The sequence below is a fragment of the Molossus molossus genome, unplaced genomic scaffold, assembly GCF_014108415.1.
Source record: "Molossus molossus isolate mMolMol1 unplaced genomic scaffold, mMolMol1.p scaffold_m16_p_6, whole genome shotgun sequence".
NCBI classification, from domain to species: domain Eukaryota; kingdom Metazoa; phylum Chordata; class Mammalia; order Chiroptera; family Molossidae; genus Molossus; species Molossus molossus.
This window is the reverse complement of record NW_023425399.1, coordinates 39,372,024-39,392,642: the sequence shown is the minus strand read 5'-3', so window position 1 is coordinate 39,392,642 and position 20,619 is coordinate 39,372,024. Positions and strand designations below refer to the sequence as shown.

Below are 20,619 nucleotides of genomic sequence, written 5' to 3'. Positions count from 1 at the left end.
TAACTCCAAAGTTTATTCTTATACTAATTAAAAAGAAAGTGACAAGGCCAGAAAAAATAATACTTTAAGAGTAGAACATGTTTAGGTATTAAAGTTCAACAAATATTTTTCGAATATGAGTGAGAGATATAATTTTGATTTGTAGACAGAGGAGAGTTCACATATTTTCAGTAAGGTGAGTACATATCTTGGTTTCCCTGGTCTCAATATGGTCAATTGTTCCAGTATAATTATAAATTTTGTCCTCATCACTCAAAGGTGTGCTCATTTTTAAGATATATGATTATTCTTATTAGGCCATGCTAACAAAAGCATCCTAAAATATGGATATACAAATCTTCCATTCTAGGTCTTATCTGTAGAATAAAACACAAAGCAGGTAGAAGGGTCTATAGAAGGACCACATGAAAGTACATGTCTGGCCTTCAAGCCATGCTACCCAGCTATCGAGTCCCTGTTGGTGTATGGGTGCTAGGTAGAGAGATTTGAAGTGATCCTGCTTGCCTGTATAGTTTACTCCAATAGCTTTTTAATATCCAATTGGTATGGCACATTGGTATATAAGCGGAATTTTACTCTGATGGTCAGGTACTGGGCCACATCTGTTCCTAAATATTTTGAATATTACCTTGATTGAGTCTATGTAACCTTAATGCATGTCAACAGATTTAGTGATCTGATGATGATTCAATGAGATATGGAGTCCTGGCTGGAGTAGTTAGAATTATAAAACCAGGACATAAATTTAATAATAACAGTAATATAAAAAATGTTACCAACACCTACTGAAAGATTAAACCCTTTAAATATATTTACCCTTTTAATTTTCACAACACAATGATATAAATATTATTATCTCCATTTTACAGGGGAGCAAACTGAGGCACAACCTAAGAAAGTTACCCAGGGAATCACAGCATTGGTGTTATAAATTCAAACTAAATTGAGGCTACATAGCTTGCCCCAAGGAACTATAAAAGTAGGCCAGTGACTTTGAAAATAGATCACAGAGGTGTTCACATTAATTTAGACCTGCCTAGATCTAAATTTAGGTCCAATATTGTGTGTTGGGCAAAGGGGCTGCAACCCCTCCATGTAATCCCAGTATAAACCCCCCACTCTATCCCAGTCTGGTTGATTTTGTTTCCAAGCCTCACCTACCAAATTTTTAGAAATATGTCCCAAGGGATTATATAACTAAACTGACTATTACAAATATATAATTATAGTCACACATAATTTATAAGGAAAAATAATATATATATGAAAGTGTAATTGGAAGGCACTGGCTACTTGCCTTTTAATTGTCAGTTAAGAGTATTTCAAACTATACTAAAGGTAGATAAATTTTCTTTTACTACTAAAAGGTAGGTAGATAACTTTATTTACTTTCACCAACTTTATTAATCTAAATTTATACATACATTATCAAAGCATTTAAAAATTATCAGAAAAGCTTCATCATAAATAAAGCATACATAACTGACTTCAGCCATGACAAATAATCTATACACACTTACCACTTAGAAGATGTTTATTTTGTCCTCTCACAGGGTGAGAATATCCAAGTCTGAAAGTGAACACATGCTTTTTCTGCATAATATTTGGAGGACAATTCACTTTTCCAATGGGCAAATTCTGCAAGGGAATTTCCTCTACTAGTAGATTAATAACAGTAATAAATATTTGGGGAAAGTGGTCATGATATTAAAATTACAAGTAGCCTAAAAAGTAGTTTTGCTTTATTTAAATAATTGTATATTTTTTCTCTCTCTTTTTTTTTTAAACCAAATTAATGGCCAAAATAAAGTAAAGCCAAAATGGGCAGAGAAACCAAAATATTGGCCTATTTTCCACAATAAACTTTATATCCAACACTGAGGACCTACCATGAATAAGTCACTGTTTTGGACCTTGTAAAGAACATAAAAATAGCCCTGGCTGGTGATCTCCGTGGTTAGAGCATCAGCCCACACACTGAAGGGTTGTATGTTTGATTCCTGGTCAAGGGTACATACCTGGGTTGCAGGTTCAATCCCTGGCCCTGGTTGGGCATGTGCAGGAGGCAACCAATGAGTGGGTCTCTCTCACATTGATCTTTCTCTTTCTCCTTTTTACCTTTCTCTCTTCCCCTTTCCCCAACCCTTCCATTCTCTCTAAAAAAACAATGAAAAAAATATCCTTGGATAAGCTTAAAAAAAAAAAGAACATGAAAATGAATGAGACTTGGCACCTAATCTTAAAATATTTACATTCAAATGAGGTAGATATGTCATGTATATAACTACTATTTACAAGGCACAAAATAATTTTTATAATTTTTGAAGTTTTACCTAAAAGTTTTATTTGTTTTTGTTTTTGTTTTTTATTCTCACCTGAGGATATTTTTCCAGCCTCTGTTCAGATAGAGTGGGAGGGAGAGAGAGGAAGGGAGGGAGAGAGAGGAAGAGAGAGAGAGAGAAACATCGACATTGAAAGGGACACATCAAGTGGCTACCACCCACACGACCAACCAGGGCCGGGGACAAACTGCAACCGAGGTACACGCCCTTAGTGGGAACCGAACCCAGGTCTCTCTGGACCACAGGCTGATGCTCTAACCTCTGAGCCAAACCGGTCAGGGCTACCTAAAAGTTTTCAAGAAATTATAAAACAGACAGTTCATTATTGTATGGGATGAAATATGATGAAAAGGGGAAAAACAAAATCAAGAGAGATGAAAATACGCATGCCATCTCCACCCACATTATCTTGTATAATTCCTGTCATTAAAATGTTTGGTCAGATAATATGTGACAGAAGGGCAGAAAGGAGGAAGAGAGAAGGGGAGGGAGGGAGGGAAGAAGGGCACCATGGAATAGGTCAATGTATGGGCAAAAAGTGAATCTGTGAATCCTGAATAAAATAGATGTGACAAAATGATGGCCGAATATTGTAGGCCAGTGGTCTTTGGGAAATGATAGGTAAGTGAGTTGGGCACCAAGCAGGGTATGTGTGGGTTTGAATGAAGCATGGAATCAGACTACAGAAAGATGATAAATAACATGCAAAGGGGTTTAAGGTTTTTTTCTAGTGGAGTCTGTGACAGGAGATTTCTGCATTCCCATTTCATTGTAGGACCCGGTTAAGATCAAGGTTGTGATGTGGACCAAGTAGGCTGGCTCCCTGCTCTGTCGTCTCTGTCTCAAGGCCCTGCTCACCTAGCTTGGACCTCAGCTTTTCCATGCTGCCCTCCGATGCTCTTACCTACCTGCATCCCACCCCCGGAGGCAAGAAATACCCCTTGCTCTGAAAGCATGATGTGGGAAGCAACATGGGGGGATGGGAGAAGCACAGGCTCTGGGTTCCGACTGACGTGGTTTCTAAATTCTGGTTTTACCTTTGCTTAACTGAACCAGTTATTCAGACTTTCTGAGCCTCAGTTACCTGCAAAATTGGGATAATAATATTGACCTTTTAAAAACAATATAATACTTTACACCCATTGAATTGGCAAAAAAATGGAAATAATAAAAATAATGTTTGCTGATGGAAATACAAATTGTTATGGCCTTTTAGAGAGCCATTTGGCAATATCTATTAGAAACACATACTCTTCAGAGCAGAACTCACACTCCTGGAATGATTCCCATACAAATAAGAGCACTGCTTACACGGATATACGGGTATGGGACGTCCACTGCAGCATCGTATGTACGGCAATAAGTGGAAAGAAAGTGCTTGCTCATCATGGGGGAATGGTTGGATAAATGATAGTGCATTCAAGCTAAGGAATATTATGAGAACTTTAAAATGGATGAATTAGACCTACACAAAATGACTCGAAGAGCTAGTCATAAAGTTTTGTGGCCTGTAACAAAACATACAGAACAGTGTGTATCATATGATACAATATTTATAAAATAAATATATATATTAAACAATGGCTAAAATTTTTGAGCCTCCTGTCTTAAAACATTTACATGGATAGATTCAATTTAATGTCCCGTGGTGGAAGCACTATTAGCATTCTTGGTTTACATATGAGGAAGTGAGGTAAACAGAGACTAAGTCATTTTTCCAAGGTCACACAGGTCAGGTGGAGCTGGAATCTGGATTCTGGAAGTTGAAATCAGAGACTAGACTTTTAGTCCACACATTATATGATGAATTTATATAAAATTTTGTTTATGTGCATGTGCTCAGAAAGTGATGCGTGAAAGGATGATCCTCAAAAAGTGAACGGTAGCTATCTCGGGGTGCTGTGATTGCAAGTTTGCTTACACTATTCTTTATATCCATGTCTTCAGATCCTGAGTTTTCTACAATGAACATACAGTAGTTAAAAAAGAATAAACTCTATTCATTGTAGAAAAACAAAAACTGGTTGGTATCTCTATTTACTAGAATTTTCTTACCGAAATGACCACATTTACAAAGTGAAGAGGATATTCCTGACCAGTATAAAGTTTAAAACTGAAACTAAAGAAAGGTCTCAAAATGCAGACTGGGTAAGCAAATTATGGAGGGTCATTCATTGGAATAAACAATTAAATGATGTTAGACATGAGAAACATTTCACAATCAATTGTTATATTTTTAAGGCAGTTTAAAAATGGTATACATTGCAGAATACCCTAAAAACTATGTGTGTGTATGTGGCAGCCTGGAAGAAGACAGGAAGTTTATCCACCAGAGTTTATTACTGAGACTGAGATTAGGAGCGATATTTTTTTATTCTTCTTGCTCTCATTTTTAATCCTCACCTGAGGACATTTTTTCTTTTTTCTTTTTATGTTGTTCAGATAGAGTGGGAGGGGGAGAGAGGAAGAGAGAGAGAGAGAGAGAAACATCAATGTGAAAGGTACACACCGAATGGCTGCCACCGCACGACCCAACCAAGCCCGGGGACAAACTGCAACCGAGATATGTGCCCTTAGTAGGAACAGAACCCTGGTCTCTCTGGACTGTAGGCCGACGCTCTAACCGCTTAGCCAAACCGGCCAGGGCTTGCTCTCATTTTTTAATATAATAAACACATTACTTTTAAAATAAGTAAGTAAATGTAAGCTATAAGAATGTCTTAACCTTTTCCCTAGTAAACCAAGAATAAAATCAAGAATTTGTCCTAGGAACTGATCATAGATACACACCAAGATTTATGTAAGATATATGCACTGTACTTCCCTATTATTTATAATAGAAAGAAAATTGTAAATAACTAATTAGTTTAACATTGGGACACTGGCTATGTAAATTGTAGAATAACAATATGATGAAATATTATGCCTCCAATACAAAATTATGCCTTTGAGGAATATTTCAAGATTTGGGAAAATATTCATGGTATATTGTTAACTGGTAAAACAGAATAAAGATTTGTTTATTTAACAATTTAATCCTTAAAGAAAAAAAATAATTATATTTTTTAATTTTTATACTTTTCTGAATTTAAAACAATTTTACAATAAATATGTATTATGAACAGAAAATAAATAATTGTTTTATTATAATGAAATAAAACACTCTCGTTGATGAGGATTATGTATGCTTGTGTAAGTATCAGCTGTGGAGTCAACCCTAATAAAGTGGCTCTCCTCACCCCATCCCCCTACACACACCTCTCTCTCCTTCCTGAGACACAGGTTACCCTCTCATGAAATGAAAATACATTGTACCTAAACACAAAGCATTACGTATAAGAGACACTCCATATATTATATCTTGGTTCTTTCCCCTTCACAGAACTGCCAGGGGGCAGCAGCTTTCATTACACACTCAGACCCTTAAAATCTAAGTGATGACCCAGGGTGTTAGAATACCAAGACACTGTCTCGGTGCAGCTCTAGCACAGGGGACAGCTTTGTCTCGCTTCTGTGGGCAGCGGCAGGACCCTTAGAAGAGGAAGAGTGGACGCCAAAAATAGGAAGCCTGAGGGGAATTTCATGGGTGACCCAAGGTTTTGTTTCTCTCCAAAGATTTAGACCAGGGATAGAGACAATGTTCAGAACCTTCTGGAGCCCAGCCCACTGGCCAAGGCTTAAGGTGATATATGGTTGGGAGCAGTTATGCTCATCTGTCGCACTCTCGAATCCACTTCCTCATGCGTAACCTCATCCTGTCTCTGCTGCTGTCTTTGGCAAGGCTGGCTCTTGCTCTCTTTCTCCCTATTCTACAGAAAATTTGATCTTCAGACAGTCTTAAGGTTAGATCGAGGGTTAAGAAATTTTTTCCCAGATGAATCCTGCTTCATAAATACCAAACAGCAATGACATGACTTACACAAATCTCAAAAGGAATATCAGCTCATTGTGCATGCACCTGAGTATTAATTGATTTTGCCTTTAATATTAATGAGCATATGATTTGGTCTAGTTGACCTTCAAATTCAAATTAGGTAATTAAATACTAAGACGGGAGAATCAAGATTTGTTTAAACAGCAATTTCCAGCTACCCCCACCCCCACCAAAGTGCCTTGGCCTTGGCTGTGAGGATGAACTATTATTATAAGTGTTGAGACAACTAGAACAAAGACTTCTCCTTGAGTTAAGAAGATTGACACTATTTCAGATAATAATAGCTGTATAGCAGTTTCAAACAGAGTACTTGATATTCTTAATATGAATTTTATTTCTATGTTTATACTTTCCTTTATCTGATTGCCTCTATATTTGGTTACTTAAATAACTTTAGCATTTGTACTCCTAGGTTTGCTTTTAAGGACTTAAAGTGCAAACAGTCATTAAATCAATAATTAGAGTATTTTACCAGCAGAGGAAGAAATCTCTCAATAAATAAGTGAATGCCATATTTTACAAATAACCTTAGAACTTTTATTAACCTACAGATAATTTCTCAAGCCAGCTTCACTTTGGAGTTCATTTCAATTCAGTCCTGGTTGCTGCTCCCCGGGCAGGTACCCCTGTGTGATTGCATTTCTCCTTCTCACATCTCATTCTCTCAACTGGACTCCTGCCCACCTGAGGGCTGAAATGATCACTGGCAATAGGTGTTTTCAGTCTGCAGCTCAAAATCTAGCTCTTGAGGCATAAGCCAATCAGTGGTACCTCCTGTCAGCAGCTAGTACTATTAGCAGTTATGTGAAGTAAATGAGCAATAAACATATCTATTCTCAGTACCCAGTGGGAAATATGTCTAGAACATTTGAACAAAAGCATTGGTATAGAAGACACCCCAGAAGACACTTCCTCTTGAAGTTATTCAACTTTCACATACTTATTTTAATTTTTTTTAAATCTTATCTGCCAAACCAAGGCACCTTAGCAGGCTCATTTTTGTTTGTCTATTTTAAGCCCTTGCACTCCAGAAGACACTCTTTCCTGTGGGAACCAAAGTTAACAAATGTAAAGCCAGACAACCAACAAGCAAAGCTGAAAATAACTGATGAGTCTCAAAATCTTTAGGAATTATATTGATAAGAGAGAGAAAAAAGAAAAGCGCAGTTCTTTAGTTAGGTTGTTCCAAACTCAAGAAGATGCTGGGTCAGGATCAAAGTCTGAAAACAAAGGCAAAGAGCGGGGACTCCTTCTGGTCAGCAAATCTGTTCTTCCATTAAAATAATAGAGTTTAATATGCATTTTATAAGCAATCTTATAACTGTACATTTCATAAATAGCCCAGTTGTCACCTAGGAGATATATTTCTGCATGAAACTAATAATGGTGAATGTTTGAAATGAATTCTCAACCCATATGACTGCCTTTTAACCTCAACTTGACCTCAGTCTTGGGGGATTTCAATGGCAAATTCATTTCTTTTCTCATTCTAAGCTATCGCAGTCCTGTAAGCATTAGATACTTGACGTAAACTTTGAACTGATGATTAATTAAAAACAGTTCTACATGCTATTTCAGAAGGAAAAGGCAAAAATTATATTCTATATGTTTTATGTTTAGTAGTTTACATGCTAGTAGGGATTTTAACACACTTCTCTCTACATCAAGAGGTTAATGGATATTAGCAATTTATTTCAAATATATTCAGCAATTTATTTGGAGCTACCATCATTACAAGTTTTATGTAGAAAAAAACCTTAAAAGTATTCTGCGAAATTGATCCTGGCATGAGCAATTAATGGTATGGAATCCTAAAAGTATGAAGAAACATCACGAACAGTATGTTTCTATAAAGGTGTGATATCTCCAAACCAAACAGCTCAACAGGAAAAAAAAAAATCTCAGCTTGAAGCACTTAAACTAGGTGATCTTTCTTGTTTCTTAAACTCTGCCATTCAACTTCATGACATTTAAAAAAAAAATTCTATCACAGATAAATGATTGGAATGTCCAAAACTATTTACTTGGGAGGAACATCACTTTTGTCTTTTCACTCTGACTTGGTCAGTTTTATTTCTCTCTGTAAAATGACCTTGAGTTTCTTATTGGAACTTATGTGAATATCTGACATTATTTGCACTTTAGATATATACCAAATAACCAGGAATAGATATCCAAGACAAAACCAGGAATGTCAGAACAAATTTTAGTAGATGAAAGGAGGTGCTAGGGATTCATTTGAAAAGTGACAGTGAACAAGAAAAGGACCACTGAAAACAACAGTGTACAGAGGGTGCTGTGTTGCCCCCCCCCGCCCCCCGGTTCCTCTTTTAAGCAGTGAGGAGCTTATTTTCCAGCTGCAGGCAGCCTCACCCATCTCAAACTGACTCCCTGCACAGGACACCTCATTTTGAAAAATCCATTTACCAGGCAACATGAAATGAATGATGCAAATAGTTGAGTATTACACTTTTAAGACAACTTTGATTTTCTAAATACCAATTCAAGGAATAGCTAGTATTAATTGTTGAGTATGGGTCCATTTTTATACCACTCCAAAGTAAGGAAATACATGTTTACCCAAAAGTTTCAAGTATATCACATGCTTTACCAGATGTCCATTTGTACAAATACAACAGAAGGCTATTTTAGTAGTCACAGGTGACAGATATAAAATAATACTACCTCTTTGAGAGGAAGGGATTAAGAACTACAAATTGGTAGTTACGAATAGTCACGGGGATGTAAAGTATAGTCTAGGAAATATAGTCAATAATATTGTAATAACCATGTATGATGTCAGGTGGGTACTTAGAACATCAAGGGGAGCACTTTGTAAATTATATGATTGTCTAACCACTATGACATACACCTGAGACAAATACAAAATAATACTGAATGTAAACTGTAACTGAAAAATAAAATTTAAAAAGATAGCAAAAAATAAAATAAAGTTACCATTTTGTGTGGGGACATTTAATCATGAAAAAAAGAAAAGAAAGAACTATTTTATTTTTCTTCTGAATATATATAATCTACATGTGATTTCTCCCTCAAGTTTCCTCCTAGAACCTACACCAAATTTCTTTCAGTTTTTTCTTTTTCTGGAGATACTTAGGTAAGCAACATTTCCTCATAGTGACTGTCCATAGGACGAGATTGATGCTCATGCCACAGATTTATTTCTAAGCATGCCTTTCAAACCTCCTTTGTCTTATGACTGGTTAATGAAGCTCTCTGATAGGTGATTACCAAATACCACTCTTTTAAACTTATTCCTGATGAGTAGCTAGGAACTGCAGAAATGCCTAATTCTGTTTAAATATCTTTAAATGTAACTTTTCCAGCTTATCAAGAGGTCACCGGTTCAATTCCCCATCACGGTACATGCCCAGGTTGTGGGCCTGATTCCCAGTGGGAGGCATACAGGAGGCGGCCAAAGGATGTTCTCTCTCATCAATAGCTTTATCTCTATCCCTCTCCCTTCCTCTCTCTAATACCAATTAAGGAAAAAAAAATTGTTTTAAATAAACAACCTCTTCAATCATTCTCTTATTACACAAACTTACTTTTCAGAGAAACAAAGGCAAATGTACATGTAATTTCTAAAAGAGGCACATATGGAATAAACAGAGTGGGTGAGATATTTGATTGTGTTGGAAATATTGTAGAGATGCTTAAAGATAATTGGATAGATTTTGCTTGCTACTTCATTTTTCCATATAAACAAAACTCAAATGGTTGCCTAAGCGTTTTTGATTTTTAGATGTAATAAGTAGCCTCATACCTTCATCTCTATAGACTTCAACTGCCTCTTCTGAAGCAGGGCTGTGTGCAGCAGCCGCACCACCACCACCTACAAAGCAGGAAGGAGAGACAGTCTCAGAGTTAACACTGCCAGGTGGGAGCCTCCCGCCTGCGTGCCCCCACCCTGCTTCACCACAGGATATGAGCTCATTTCAATCTGTAATATACTGAACGGTCTTTGAAGGGGTTAGTGGTTTGCTTACCTTTTATAATTAATGAAACAGAAACCTTCAGTGAAGACAGCCCAATGAACTACACACTATTTTTGGTAAGAAATGCTATTTGTTGGTACTACTATACTTGGGCATTTTGCTTCTCCCTCATCCCTAGTAGAAGGGCACATTATTTTTCTTAGTAACAGATTGTGAAAGAAACTATACTCTTGCAAGTTGCTACAAAGTGCTTTTTCGTGAGTGTTTCAGAAGTTCGGTTTCTCTGGACCCTGTGCCAGGCTGTGAAATTGCAGGGAGCACATCCGAAGGCTGTCAGGGCAGACCCAGGAGAGGGTTCATTGGGAGAAAAGCACCAAAAGCCACTTGGAGATTTCACATCACCCAAGCACAGAGTAGGGAGTAAGAAACTTGGAGGTCCCTGTCCCCCTTAGAGCAGCAATTAACTTCATCAGGTTGATCTGTCTTCTCAGTATCACTGACACCCCAGTAATTCTATTCATGTTTGGCCTCCAGGATAATAGATAATTAACTTGCTAACATTAAAATGGTACATGTAAGACATGAAGGATTATAAAAAGCATTTGAAATGGTTAATACTTGACAATTGGAAAGATAATTTTTTTTTTTCATGCGGGAACAGGGTCATGGGACCAAAAAGGCATACACATACATTCATGGCAACAAACACATCTAAAGGAAAATCACATAGATTCTTGCACATATTTTGTGCAAAAGTATATGACTATAACTTTTAGATCATGTCTCTATTGGAGCAGAGAATAAAAATTTTAGAAAAGGGATAATTGGAGATGACGAATCACTTTCTTTTGTTAAGTGACAATTTCCTATTTTAAAAAATAAAGCAAACTAGTAATCTTGATGTCACATTTTCCCATTTATTTACTTCTCTTCACAGCAAAACTCCCTAAAAGAACTGCCTATTTTAGTGTTCTATGCTTCCTCACTCCCCAGTCTCTCCATAACCCACTCCAACTGGCTTCCATACTCCTTCAGGAATTTTCTTCTCAAAGGTGCCAATGACCCCCCCCTTTGCCAAATCCAATGGTCATTTCTCTTTTCTTATTTTACTTGGTTTCTCAGTAGCATTACTTTACTGTGCTTTTGTGAAACCCTGTTGTGGCTGCTTCTTCTCCCCTGTTGCCACACATCTAGATGTAAGGGTGTCCCCGGGCCCACTGTCTTCTTTGCTTACATGTTCTCCCTAGTGAAACGGATGCAGTCTCATGCTTTTAAATATAATTTAAATGCCAGTGACTCTCAAATATGTATCCTTGGTCTATACCTCTCCCTAGAAATCCAGACTCATATACATACATGAATATAAATAAAACTGGCTTTTTGACATCCTGTAAGGCTGAGACTCCTCTCAAATTTCCATGGCCAAAACTGAGCTATTAACTTTCTTAGCAAAACTGTTCTCTGTGGCCATTCCTCCATATATCATATGGGTAAATGGCAACATCATCTCCATAGCTACTATTGTTAAAAACCTAAGACTTATTCCTCTTTCCTCCATTCCCCACCTCCAGTCCCTCATCATACCCTGTTACCTCTATCTCTGGGATGTAACACAAAGCAGTCCATTTCTGTCTCCAGGTCCAGAAGCCACCATCACTGCTTTTCTATGGTAGCCTTCTAACTGTTCTCACTTTGGTTCTTGGGACCATTTTTACTCACAAACAAAGCAAACTTATTAAAACATAGCTTATGTCTTCCCATTCTTAAATCGTTCATTGTCTTTTCTTTGTGGTTATCATGAAATAAAATTTTATACAGTCAGAAGTAATCTGGAACTATTACTTCTTACCAAACTTCATACTACATTCCTCCAGTCTACCATGCTCCAACTGCTCGGCTTTTTTTTTTTTGCCAACACGCTAAACCTAAACTGGCCAGAGGCATTTGCATTATGTGTTCCCTCCATTTGAATGCGCTTTCATCATCTCATCACTTTTATCTCTTTTATAAAAAATGCATCTTTTTTATTGAAAGTATTGCTTCCTTAGGGAGTCTCCCCCAAATGGAGCCAATGGAAAGTGGCCTTCACAGTATTCCTTCGACATTCTCCTTTCTCTGCAAGTCATTGGTCACTGTCTCACGCTTTTTTTGTTGTTTATTATTTTTGGACTCTCCCAAACCAGAATATCAGCTTCGAGAAAGCAAGGACATTGTCTTTATAGTTTACTGCTGTATCCCAGTGGCCACACAGTGCCTGTAAACCCTTGATATATATTTGTTGAATGACTGTGGAATATTATCTACAACTGTGATTTGATCTGGTTATGACAGCAGTGAGAATTGATGGATTATGCTAGTTTGAGACTGTGTTTTTTCTTGATGTGGAAGAGGCCTGCAGAATTATATAATAAAAATTGAAGTTGGAAATTATATTGAATGAAAAACAGGTATTTGTATTTTGGAAGAGTAACAGCAGCTCAAAAGAGCTTGAATAACCAAAACCGCATCTCCAGTTTCTCTGCATATGGATTAGGGAGGCTAAGATATGAGCAGAGTGGGCGTAACAATGCATGTTGACACTGGCCAGGATCAAAGATGACCCCTGCCGCTGGGCCCCATGCCTGCCTGCTGGCTCACCTGGAAGAGCGAGAGGAGCCCTGCAGGTGTGCGTTTAGGATTCGTCTTCACAGTGAAGGGTTTCCACATTAAAGGTTCCCAAATTTATCAGCCCAAACAGTCAAAACAGTGACGGCTTTTCACATAAGACTCATCTTCCATGGAGTAATAATGATGTGTGGGTCAGGCGCTGGGGTTGGGGTGTGAATAACAACAGTTTGCTGTATCAGAATTCATTGCATTGCAAGTCCTACATTTCAGCCAAGGGAGCCCACTGACCCTGCAGCGACTGCGCAAGGTCTTCGCTGCCTTGCTTCAGTGCTTCCTCTGATTGGCCTTCTTCGATTCCATCTTCCAGGTTAATAATAAAAGCCTGCAGTTCTCTTGCAAAAGTTCCAAGGTTAATGCAGGAAGTTTTCAGTGAAAAACTTATCCCACTACCGGGTTTATTTCCAAGAGTTCAGCATGTGGCCCAGGACATGCCTGGTACACTTTAGATAGAGCCAGATTTCACAAATACCCCGCCACTACCACCACCACCACTGTGGGGCTCATTAGAACTGGGAGAATGACTTGCAAACTAAAGAGAAGAAGGATATTTCAATTGGAGTGGTTATGTTGGTAGCTGCATAATTGTGTCTATCATTTTTAAAGGAGAATGTGCCTGAGTACAAAAATGAGTACAAAGAGATGATAAATTGAAGATGATGATAACCTCTTCAGAGTCTTAAGTGCTATTTTATTTTAAAATGTTCAATTTATAATCTACATTTAAAAATCTGTAAACATTCAATTGACACATCTGTTCTGTAGTGAACAGAGATGCCAAGAAGGCTTCAGGTCTCATGTGAGCTCCGTGTGTGGGGCAGTCAGGCTCTGTGACGTCTCCTATAACACACACAGATACAACCAGAAACATGGCCCTTCAAAATTTATGCAAAACAGTAAAGAACACTCCACTCATTGTGGAGGGGAAGCCTCTTATTTACTTCCTTTAAACATTTCATTTCATATTTTTTTGCCCAAACTACATCTGCTAATTTTAACCTACCCTAAGTCAGCCAAGCTCTGACTTTGCACTTCAATCTCTGCTCGCCCCTCTTAGATCACTACTAAGCAAACTGTTATTACATGGAAGAAAAATGGAATTGGTGAATGAGACCTAACGGTGTACCCTTCTGATAGGAAGCCCTCTGACTCAGAGTTAATAGAGTTGGTGGCTTCCCAAGGGACACCTGAATAGTTCCCCTCAGGGAAGTTAACCTGGTAAAAAGTATAAGCATTTTCAGAAAATAGCACTGAGTAAAGTCATTGTTCACCTCTGTGGATGAAGCCTAGGAGATTCCTCAAAAGAAATCTGAGCCCACCTGCTTCTTGGCTCTGCCCTTCCATTTCTTCTGCACTTTGTTTTTCCTCTGGACCAGTCTCATCTTTCAAGAAAACCACAGAAGAAAAAAAAAAATTACATCAAGTCAATTTATAAAATCTCTCTATAGCTAATATGCAGCACTGAAATTAATTGTAAGCAATGTAGCATGACTCCCCATAAAGCAAGGCAGAGAGATGAATCAGAGACATGAAACAGAAAAATTACCTACATAAATAGGTACATTTATACTTGTCCCTGTGCACACGATTTGCTTGATGAAATGTTGAACTGCAGTAAACAAAATTCACTCAGCAGTCCTGGTAACATCTCTCTCCTTGCACAGCATTTCCCAAAATGCAATACAGATTTTAAATCCAATCTTTATTCCTTGACTCAAGCAATATACACTGTGTAAAAAAACTTGGTTAAGTTTCTATGCCCTTTATTTTCCTGTTTGATATATGTGTCAAAAATTTCTATTTTTATTTAACATATACATCAAAGCCTAATATATCTATGCTATGAAATATTTTACCTTGAACAAATTATGATGGTCAAGTTTACACTATCATACATAAATCTTTGAAAAACAAATAACTGGGCAGGTGCAATGGTGCCTAAACACTAGAAACTAATATTTTCTTTTGGCTTAAAATGTATAATATATATCTGTGAATTTATGTGTAGAAAAACAAACTTTTCAAAGGCAAATAAAGGCCTATTTTATAACTCATTGCTGGGAGGCTTTCCAAATTTCTTTTTGTTTGGAAAAACATTTTTTAAATGATAAGTTTATATAAAGTCATGGAAACAAAATATAAAACATGTAGTTAAAGAACAGAAAATGGAGAAGTAGAAGTTACCAGCGTATATAACTATGGGTTAAAGATAGCCACAGGGCCCTTGTCTCTCAGGAGGTGGAATCTGTCTCCTCTTTCCTTGAATCTGGACTGGTTCTGTAACTTATTTAGACCAATGAAATGTGGAATCAATGTACTGGGCCCTCTAAGCTAGGGCCTCAGAGGACTACTAGCTTCTACTTTCTCCCTCTGGGAAGCCAGCCTTTATGCTGGAAAGACACTCGAGCTAGCCTACCAACTGGAGAGAGGCACCAGAAGAGAGAAGGGCCACTGGGCAGACCACCAGGGGCCAGGCATGTGGGTGGAACCTTCTTGCGCCCACTAACCCGCCCAGCTGCCAGCTGAATGCAGCTGAATGAGGGCCCCAGCTAAAGACACAGGAGAAGAAGAATCACCCAGCTGAGCCCTTCTAACATTCCTGACCCACAACCAGGCCCAGGTCACTTAATCTTGTTTTGCTTGAGTGTTTTACCTGCCATCTGCTACTACTACCAGCCCTTAATCCAGAGGTCAGAGGTTGCAAAGTTTTCCCCAGAGGAGAACGCAACTAGTAGAGCTAAAATGAGAGCTTCAGAGAAGCAATGTGGAAAATTTTCCTGAGCAGCTCTGAAAAGTGACCTAATAAACAGAGTTGCAGATGGGGAAACATTCAGAACTGACCTGGGTAAAAGAAAAAGTGTATAATAGAATGACAAACGTAAATAAATACATTTAAAAAGTGACACCTAGAAGATGGCGGCGGGCAGGACCCGAGGGAGGGTGAGTGTGTGAGAGAGTGTGAGTGGACGTGAAGGTGGACGACGCCCAAACTCCTGCAGTGCAGAGACACAGAGCAGAAGTTTCCTGTGCTGTGGACTGGAGCAGCCGGCTACCGCAGTGAGCTGCTTTTCAGGGCACTTCTCCCTGCACCACGGGGAGGTCCCACCATTTTGGAAGATCCCAGTCTTACCTGAGAAGAGGCAGTAGGAGCAGCTAAGGCCCAGCAACCTGAGCCCACCAGTGCACCTGGCACCATCGGACCAGTGGACACTCTGGGACAACACAGACCAGTGCACAGTAGTGGAGCTCCCAAGGTGCTGGTCGCAGAAGCCGTGGACAGCCAGGAGCCCAGCACCTTCACTCACAGTAGCAGCCCGATCAGAGTCCAGATATACCCCCAGCAACAGAGGCTGGGGAGCAGACATCCATCCCAGGCAACAGAAGCACAGACCAGCAGCTGAGATCATCTCCAAAAACTACAGCAAAAGCTGAGCAGGAGTTGAGCTACAGGGCAGCAGCATTCCCCAGCCACCAGCTGTGGGACCTGGGGCTCCACAGAGGCCTGTGTTCTCTCTCTTTGTTTCTTGGTGAGTCTAGCTAAGGGTCCATCAGTCTTGTCTATCTTTTCAAAGTACCAGCTCTTTGTTTCATTGATCCTTTAAATTACTTTTTTGTTTCCACGTCATTTATTTCTGCCCTGATCTTTACTATTTCCTTTCTTCTACTTGCTCTGGGGTTTTCTTTTTGTTTGCTTTCTAGTTCTTTAAGTTGTGAGGTTAGATAGCCTATTAGAACTTTTTCTTGTTTCTTGAGGTAGGCCTGTAGTGCTATGAAATTCCTTCTCAGAACTGCTTTCGCTGCCTCCCATAGATTTTGTGTTGTTGGTGTGTTCATTTTCATTGGTTTCCAGGAAGTTTTTAATTTCTTCCTTAATCTCCATGGTAACCCATTCATTGTTCAATAACATGCTATTTAGCCTCCATGTTTTCAAATGTCTTTACATGTTCCTGTTGCAATTGATTTCTAGTTTCATGCGATTATGATCTGAGAAGATGCTTGATATGATTTCAATCTTCTTGAACTTGCAGAGACTTAGTTTGTGCCCTAGAATGTGGTCTATCTTTGAGCTTGTCCCTTGTGTACTTGAGAAGAATGTGAATTTTGAAGTTTTGGGGTGTAATTCTCTGTAGATATCTATTAAATCCATTTGATGTAGCGCTTTATTTAGGGTCTGTGTTTCCTTTTTTTTTTTTTTTAATCCTCACCCGAGGACATTTTCCCATTTTTTTGTTCAGGTAGAGTGGGAGGGAGAGAGAGGAACAGAGAAAGAGAGAGAAAAACATTGATGTGAAAGGAACACATTGAGTGGCTGCCACCCGCACGACTGACCAGGGCCGGGGACAAACTGCAACTGAGGTACATGCCCTTAGCGGGAACCAAACCCGGGTCTCTCAGGACCGCAGGCCGACACTCTTACTGCTGAGCCAAACCGGCCAGGGCTGTGTTTCCTTTTTAAATTTTTGTCTAGATAATCTATCCAGTGATGTCAGCGGGGTGTTAAATCCCCTGCTATGATTGTACTGCTGTTGATTTCTCCCTTGAAGTTCTCCAGAAGATTTTTAATATACGTTGGTGCTCCTATATTGGGTGCATATATGTTTACCAACGTTATATCTTCCTGTTGGATAGATCCTTTCAATATTATGTAGTGGCCTTCTCTGTCTCTAGTTGTGGCCTTCCTTTTTAAGTCAAATTTATCAGATTGAGTATTGCTTCCCTAGCTTTTTTTTCCTTTTTGTTTGCTTGGAAGATTTTATTCCAATCCCTTCACTTTCAACCTATGTGAGTCTTTTGTTGTGAGGTGGCTCCCTTGTAAAGAACATATATGTGAGTCATGCTTTCTTATCCAGTCAGCTACTCTGTGTCTTTTTATCGGAACATTCAAATCATTCACATTTAAGGTGATGATTGATATGTACTTATTTATTGCCATTTTTGTTTAGTGTGGTGATATTTTTCTTCCTATTATGTCTACTAATTACAGCAGTGCTTTTAGCATATCTTGCAGTGCTGGTTTGGTGTCAATATATTCCCTTAGCATATCTTGCAGTGCTGGTTTGGTGTCAATATATTCCCTTAGCCTTTTTTTTTTTTTTGGTCTCAGAAGCTCTTTATTTGACCTTCTATTTAGAATGGTAGCCTTGCTTGATAGAGTAGTCTTGGATTCAGATTCTCATTTTGCATTACATTGATTAATTCATGCCACTTCCTTCTGGCCTGTAGTGTTTCTGTTGAGAAGTCAGCTGAGAGCCTTATGGGGTTTCCTTTGTAGGTAACCTGTTGCTTATCTCTTGCTGCCTTTAGGATTCTCTCTTTGTCTTTAGATTTTGAGATTTTAATTACTATGTATCTTGGTGTGGGCCTGTTTGGGTTCTTTTTACCTGGGGCTCTCTGAGCTTCTTGAACTTAAATGTCTTCTTCCTTCACCAAATTAGGAAAGTTTTTTGTCACTATTCCTTCAAATATATTCTCTAACCCTTGCCCATTTTCTTTCTCTTCAGGGACTCCTATGATGCAAATGTTATTCCGTTTCTAGTTGTCCCACAGTTCTCTTAAGCTATCTTCCTGTTTTTTCCTATTTTTTTTTTTTTTTTTCCTTTTGGTTTTCTGATTGGTTGATTTTTTTCTTCCCTGTCTTCTAATTCACTGATCTGGTCCTCAGCTTCCTCTACTCTGCTGGTTAGTACAACCAATGTGTTCTTTATTTCTGCTATGTCATTCTTCATTTCCACTTGGTTGGTTTTCAATGTTTCTATATCTTTACTCATGGTACTGATGTCCTTACTCATGCTGTTGAGCTTCCTCAAGATCATGGCTCTGAACTCCACCTCTGATAATTTGCTTAAGTGCATTTCATTGATCTCATCTTCGATAGATTTCTCTTGTTCTTTCATTTGGGATTTGTTTCTTTGTTTCACCATTTTGGCTATCTCACTGGGTTTTTGAGCCTGTCCAATTTACCTGTGTGTATTGGTGTTCTGCTGTTTGTGGCTCCCTCTGGTGGGTTTGGATGAGCCTCGGTGGGTCCACATTAAACACCACTGTCAAGTCTTACTTTTCTGGGTAGATTTGCAAACACAGCAAAGGTTCAGTTATCCTCTAGCTTTTTCCTGTAGGTTAGTAGTCTCAGTTACTCAGTGCCTTGGAATGTAGCCCTGGTGTTTTGCAGAGGGTGAGATAGATGCTGGTTGTTAATGAGTCTCAATTTGCATTTCTTTGCCTCACCTGGGAAAGGCTGAATCTCTGAGCAGGGGGCTGCTGCTTTTCCCCATAACTCTGGGAAGGAGCACACTGGCCACCATCCTTTGTGGCCGCAATTCAGCAAAAACTCTGAGTGCCCTCCAATTCCTGGGTGTCTCCACAGAGTTCCAGCCCAGTCTTCCCTCCCTCTGCCATAGCCCTTAGGTGAGTAGCTGTGGCTATTTTAGTGCTCTGTCCTGGCTCTCTGGTTGTAGAGCAGGCTTTGTCTTTATTCCCCAAGGGTGCTGCTCACAGCTAAGAATGCTGCTGTCCTTGGGCTCCCAGCCAGTCACCCTCTCATGCCTCTGCAGATCCTGCTAGTGTCCCTGGTTATATGTTCCTGTCCTACTGCTTTTTTGTTGTTGTTTTTCCAAGGATTTGTCTTTATTTTAGTTGTAATTCCCATTTGGTCCTAGGAGATCGTCTGTGTATCTTCCATTCACTCTGCCTCCATTTTCACATGCTCTATGCCTATCTTGTGCACAGCTGTGTCACACAGGCCTCGCTGGTGCCCCTGCACCCTGCAGTTCCCACGGGTAACTGGATTGCATAGTCCTTTTGGGGACCCGACTCTATGCCTATGTTATGGGCTGCTGGGTCTCACAGGCCTCTGTGGTGCTTCAGCAACACACAGTTCCTGCGGGTAGTTGGATGGCACAGTTTCTTCTGGGTAGCATAGGCCTCTCTGGTGCCCCTGCACCCTGCTGGTCCTGTGGGTGGGCAGCTGTATTGCACCAGTCTCTCTTGGGCTCAGGCTTCCCACTGCTCTTGTGAGCTGCTGGACAGCACAGGCCTCTGTGGAGCCCCTGGTACTACTGCTGGTGGCTTGGGAGTGCTGCTGCCTTGTGGGGCTCAACTCCCGCTCAGCTTTTGCTGTAGTTTTTGGGGATGGGTCTCAGATGCTGGTTTGTGCTTCTGTTGCCTGGGGATGGATGTCTGCTCCCCAGCCTCTGTTGCTGGGGGTATATATCTGGACTCTGATCGGGCTGCTACTGTGAGTGATGGTGCTGGGCTCCCGGCTGTCTTCGGCTTCTGCAGCCAGCACCTTGGGAGCTCCACTACTGTGCACCGGTCTGTGTTGACACAGAGTGTCCACTGGTCCGATGGTGCCAGGTGCGCTGGTGGGCTCAGGTTGCTGGGTCCTAGCCGCTCCTACTGCTTCTTCTCAGGTAAGACTGGGATCTTCCAAAATGGTGGGACCTCCCCGTGGTGCAGGGAGAAGTGCCCTGAAGAGCAGCTTACTGCAGTAGCTGGCTGCTCCAGTCCACAGCACAGGAAACTTCTGTTCTGTGTTTCTGCACTGCAGGAGTTTGGGCATCCACCTTCACGTCCACTCACACTCTCTCACACACTAGCTCACTCTCTCACACACTCACCCTCCCTCGGGTCCTGCCCGCCACCATCTTCCTCTACCACCACCACCTAACCTTTAATATGAGAACCTAGGGCAGCTCTGTAGAGACCTAAAGTCAATGTTCTC

General features: G+C 39.8%; 1 protein-coding gene across 1 annotated transcript in view; it reads right to left on the bottom strand.

Moving 5' to 3' along the window:
- MACROD2 (mono-ADP ribosylhydrolase 2) overlaps nucleotides 1–20,619 on the bottom strand; it is a 2,341,201-nt gene that overhangs the window by 123,743 nt on the left and 2,196,839 nt on the right. The window contains exons 11-12 of the mRNA XM_036245484.1: nucleotides 14,219–14,281; nucleotides 10,064–10,132 (exon numbers count right to left, since the gene is read on the bottom strand). Of these exons, the coding sequence (XP_036101377.1) occupies nucleotides 10,064–10,132; nucleotides 14,219–14,281 (132 nt within the window). The remainder of the gene's footprint in view (nucleotides 1–10,063; nucleotides 10,133–14,218; nucleotides 14,282–20,619) is intronic.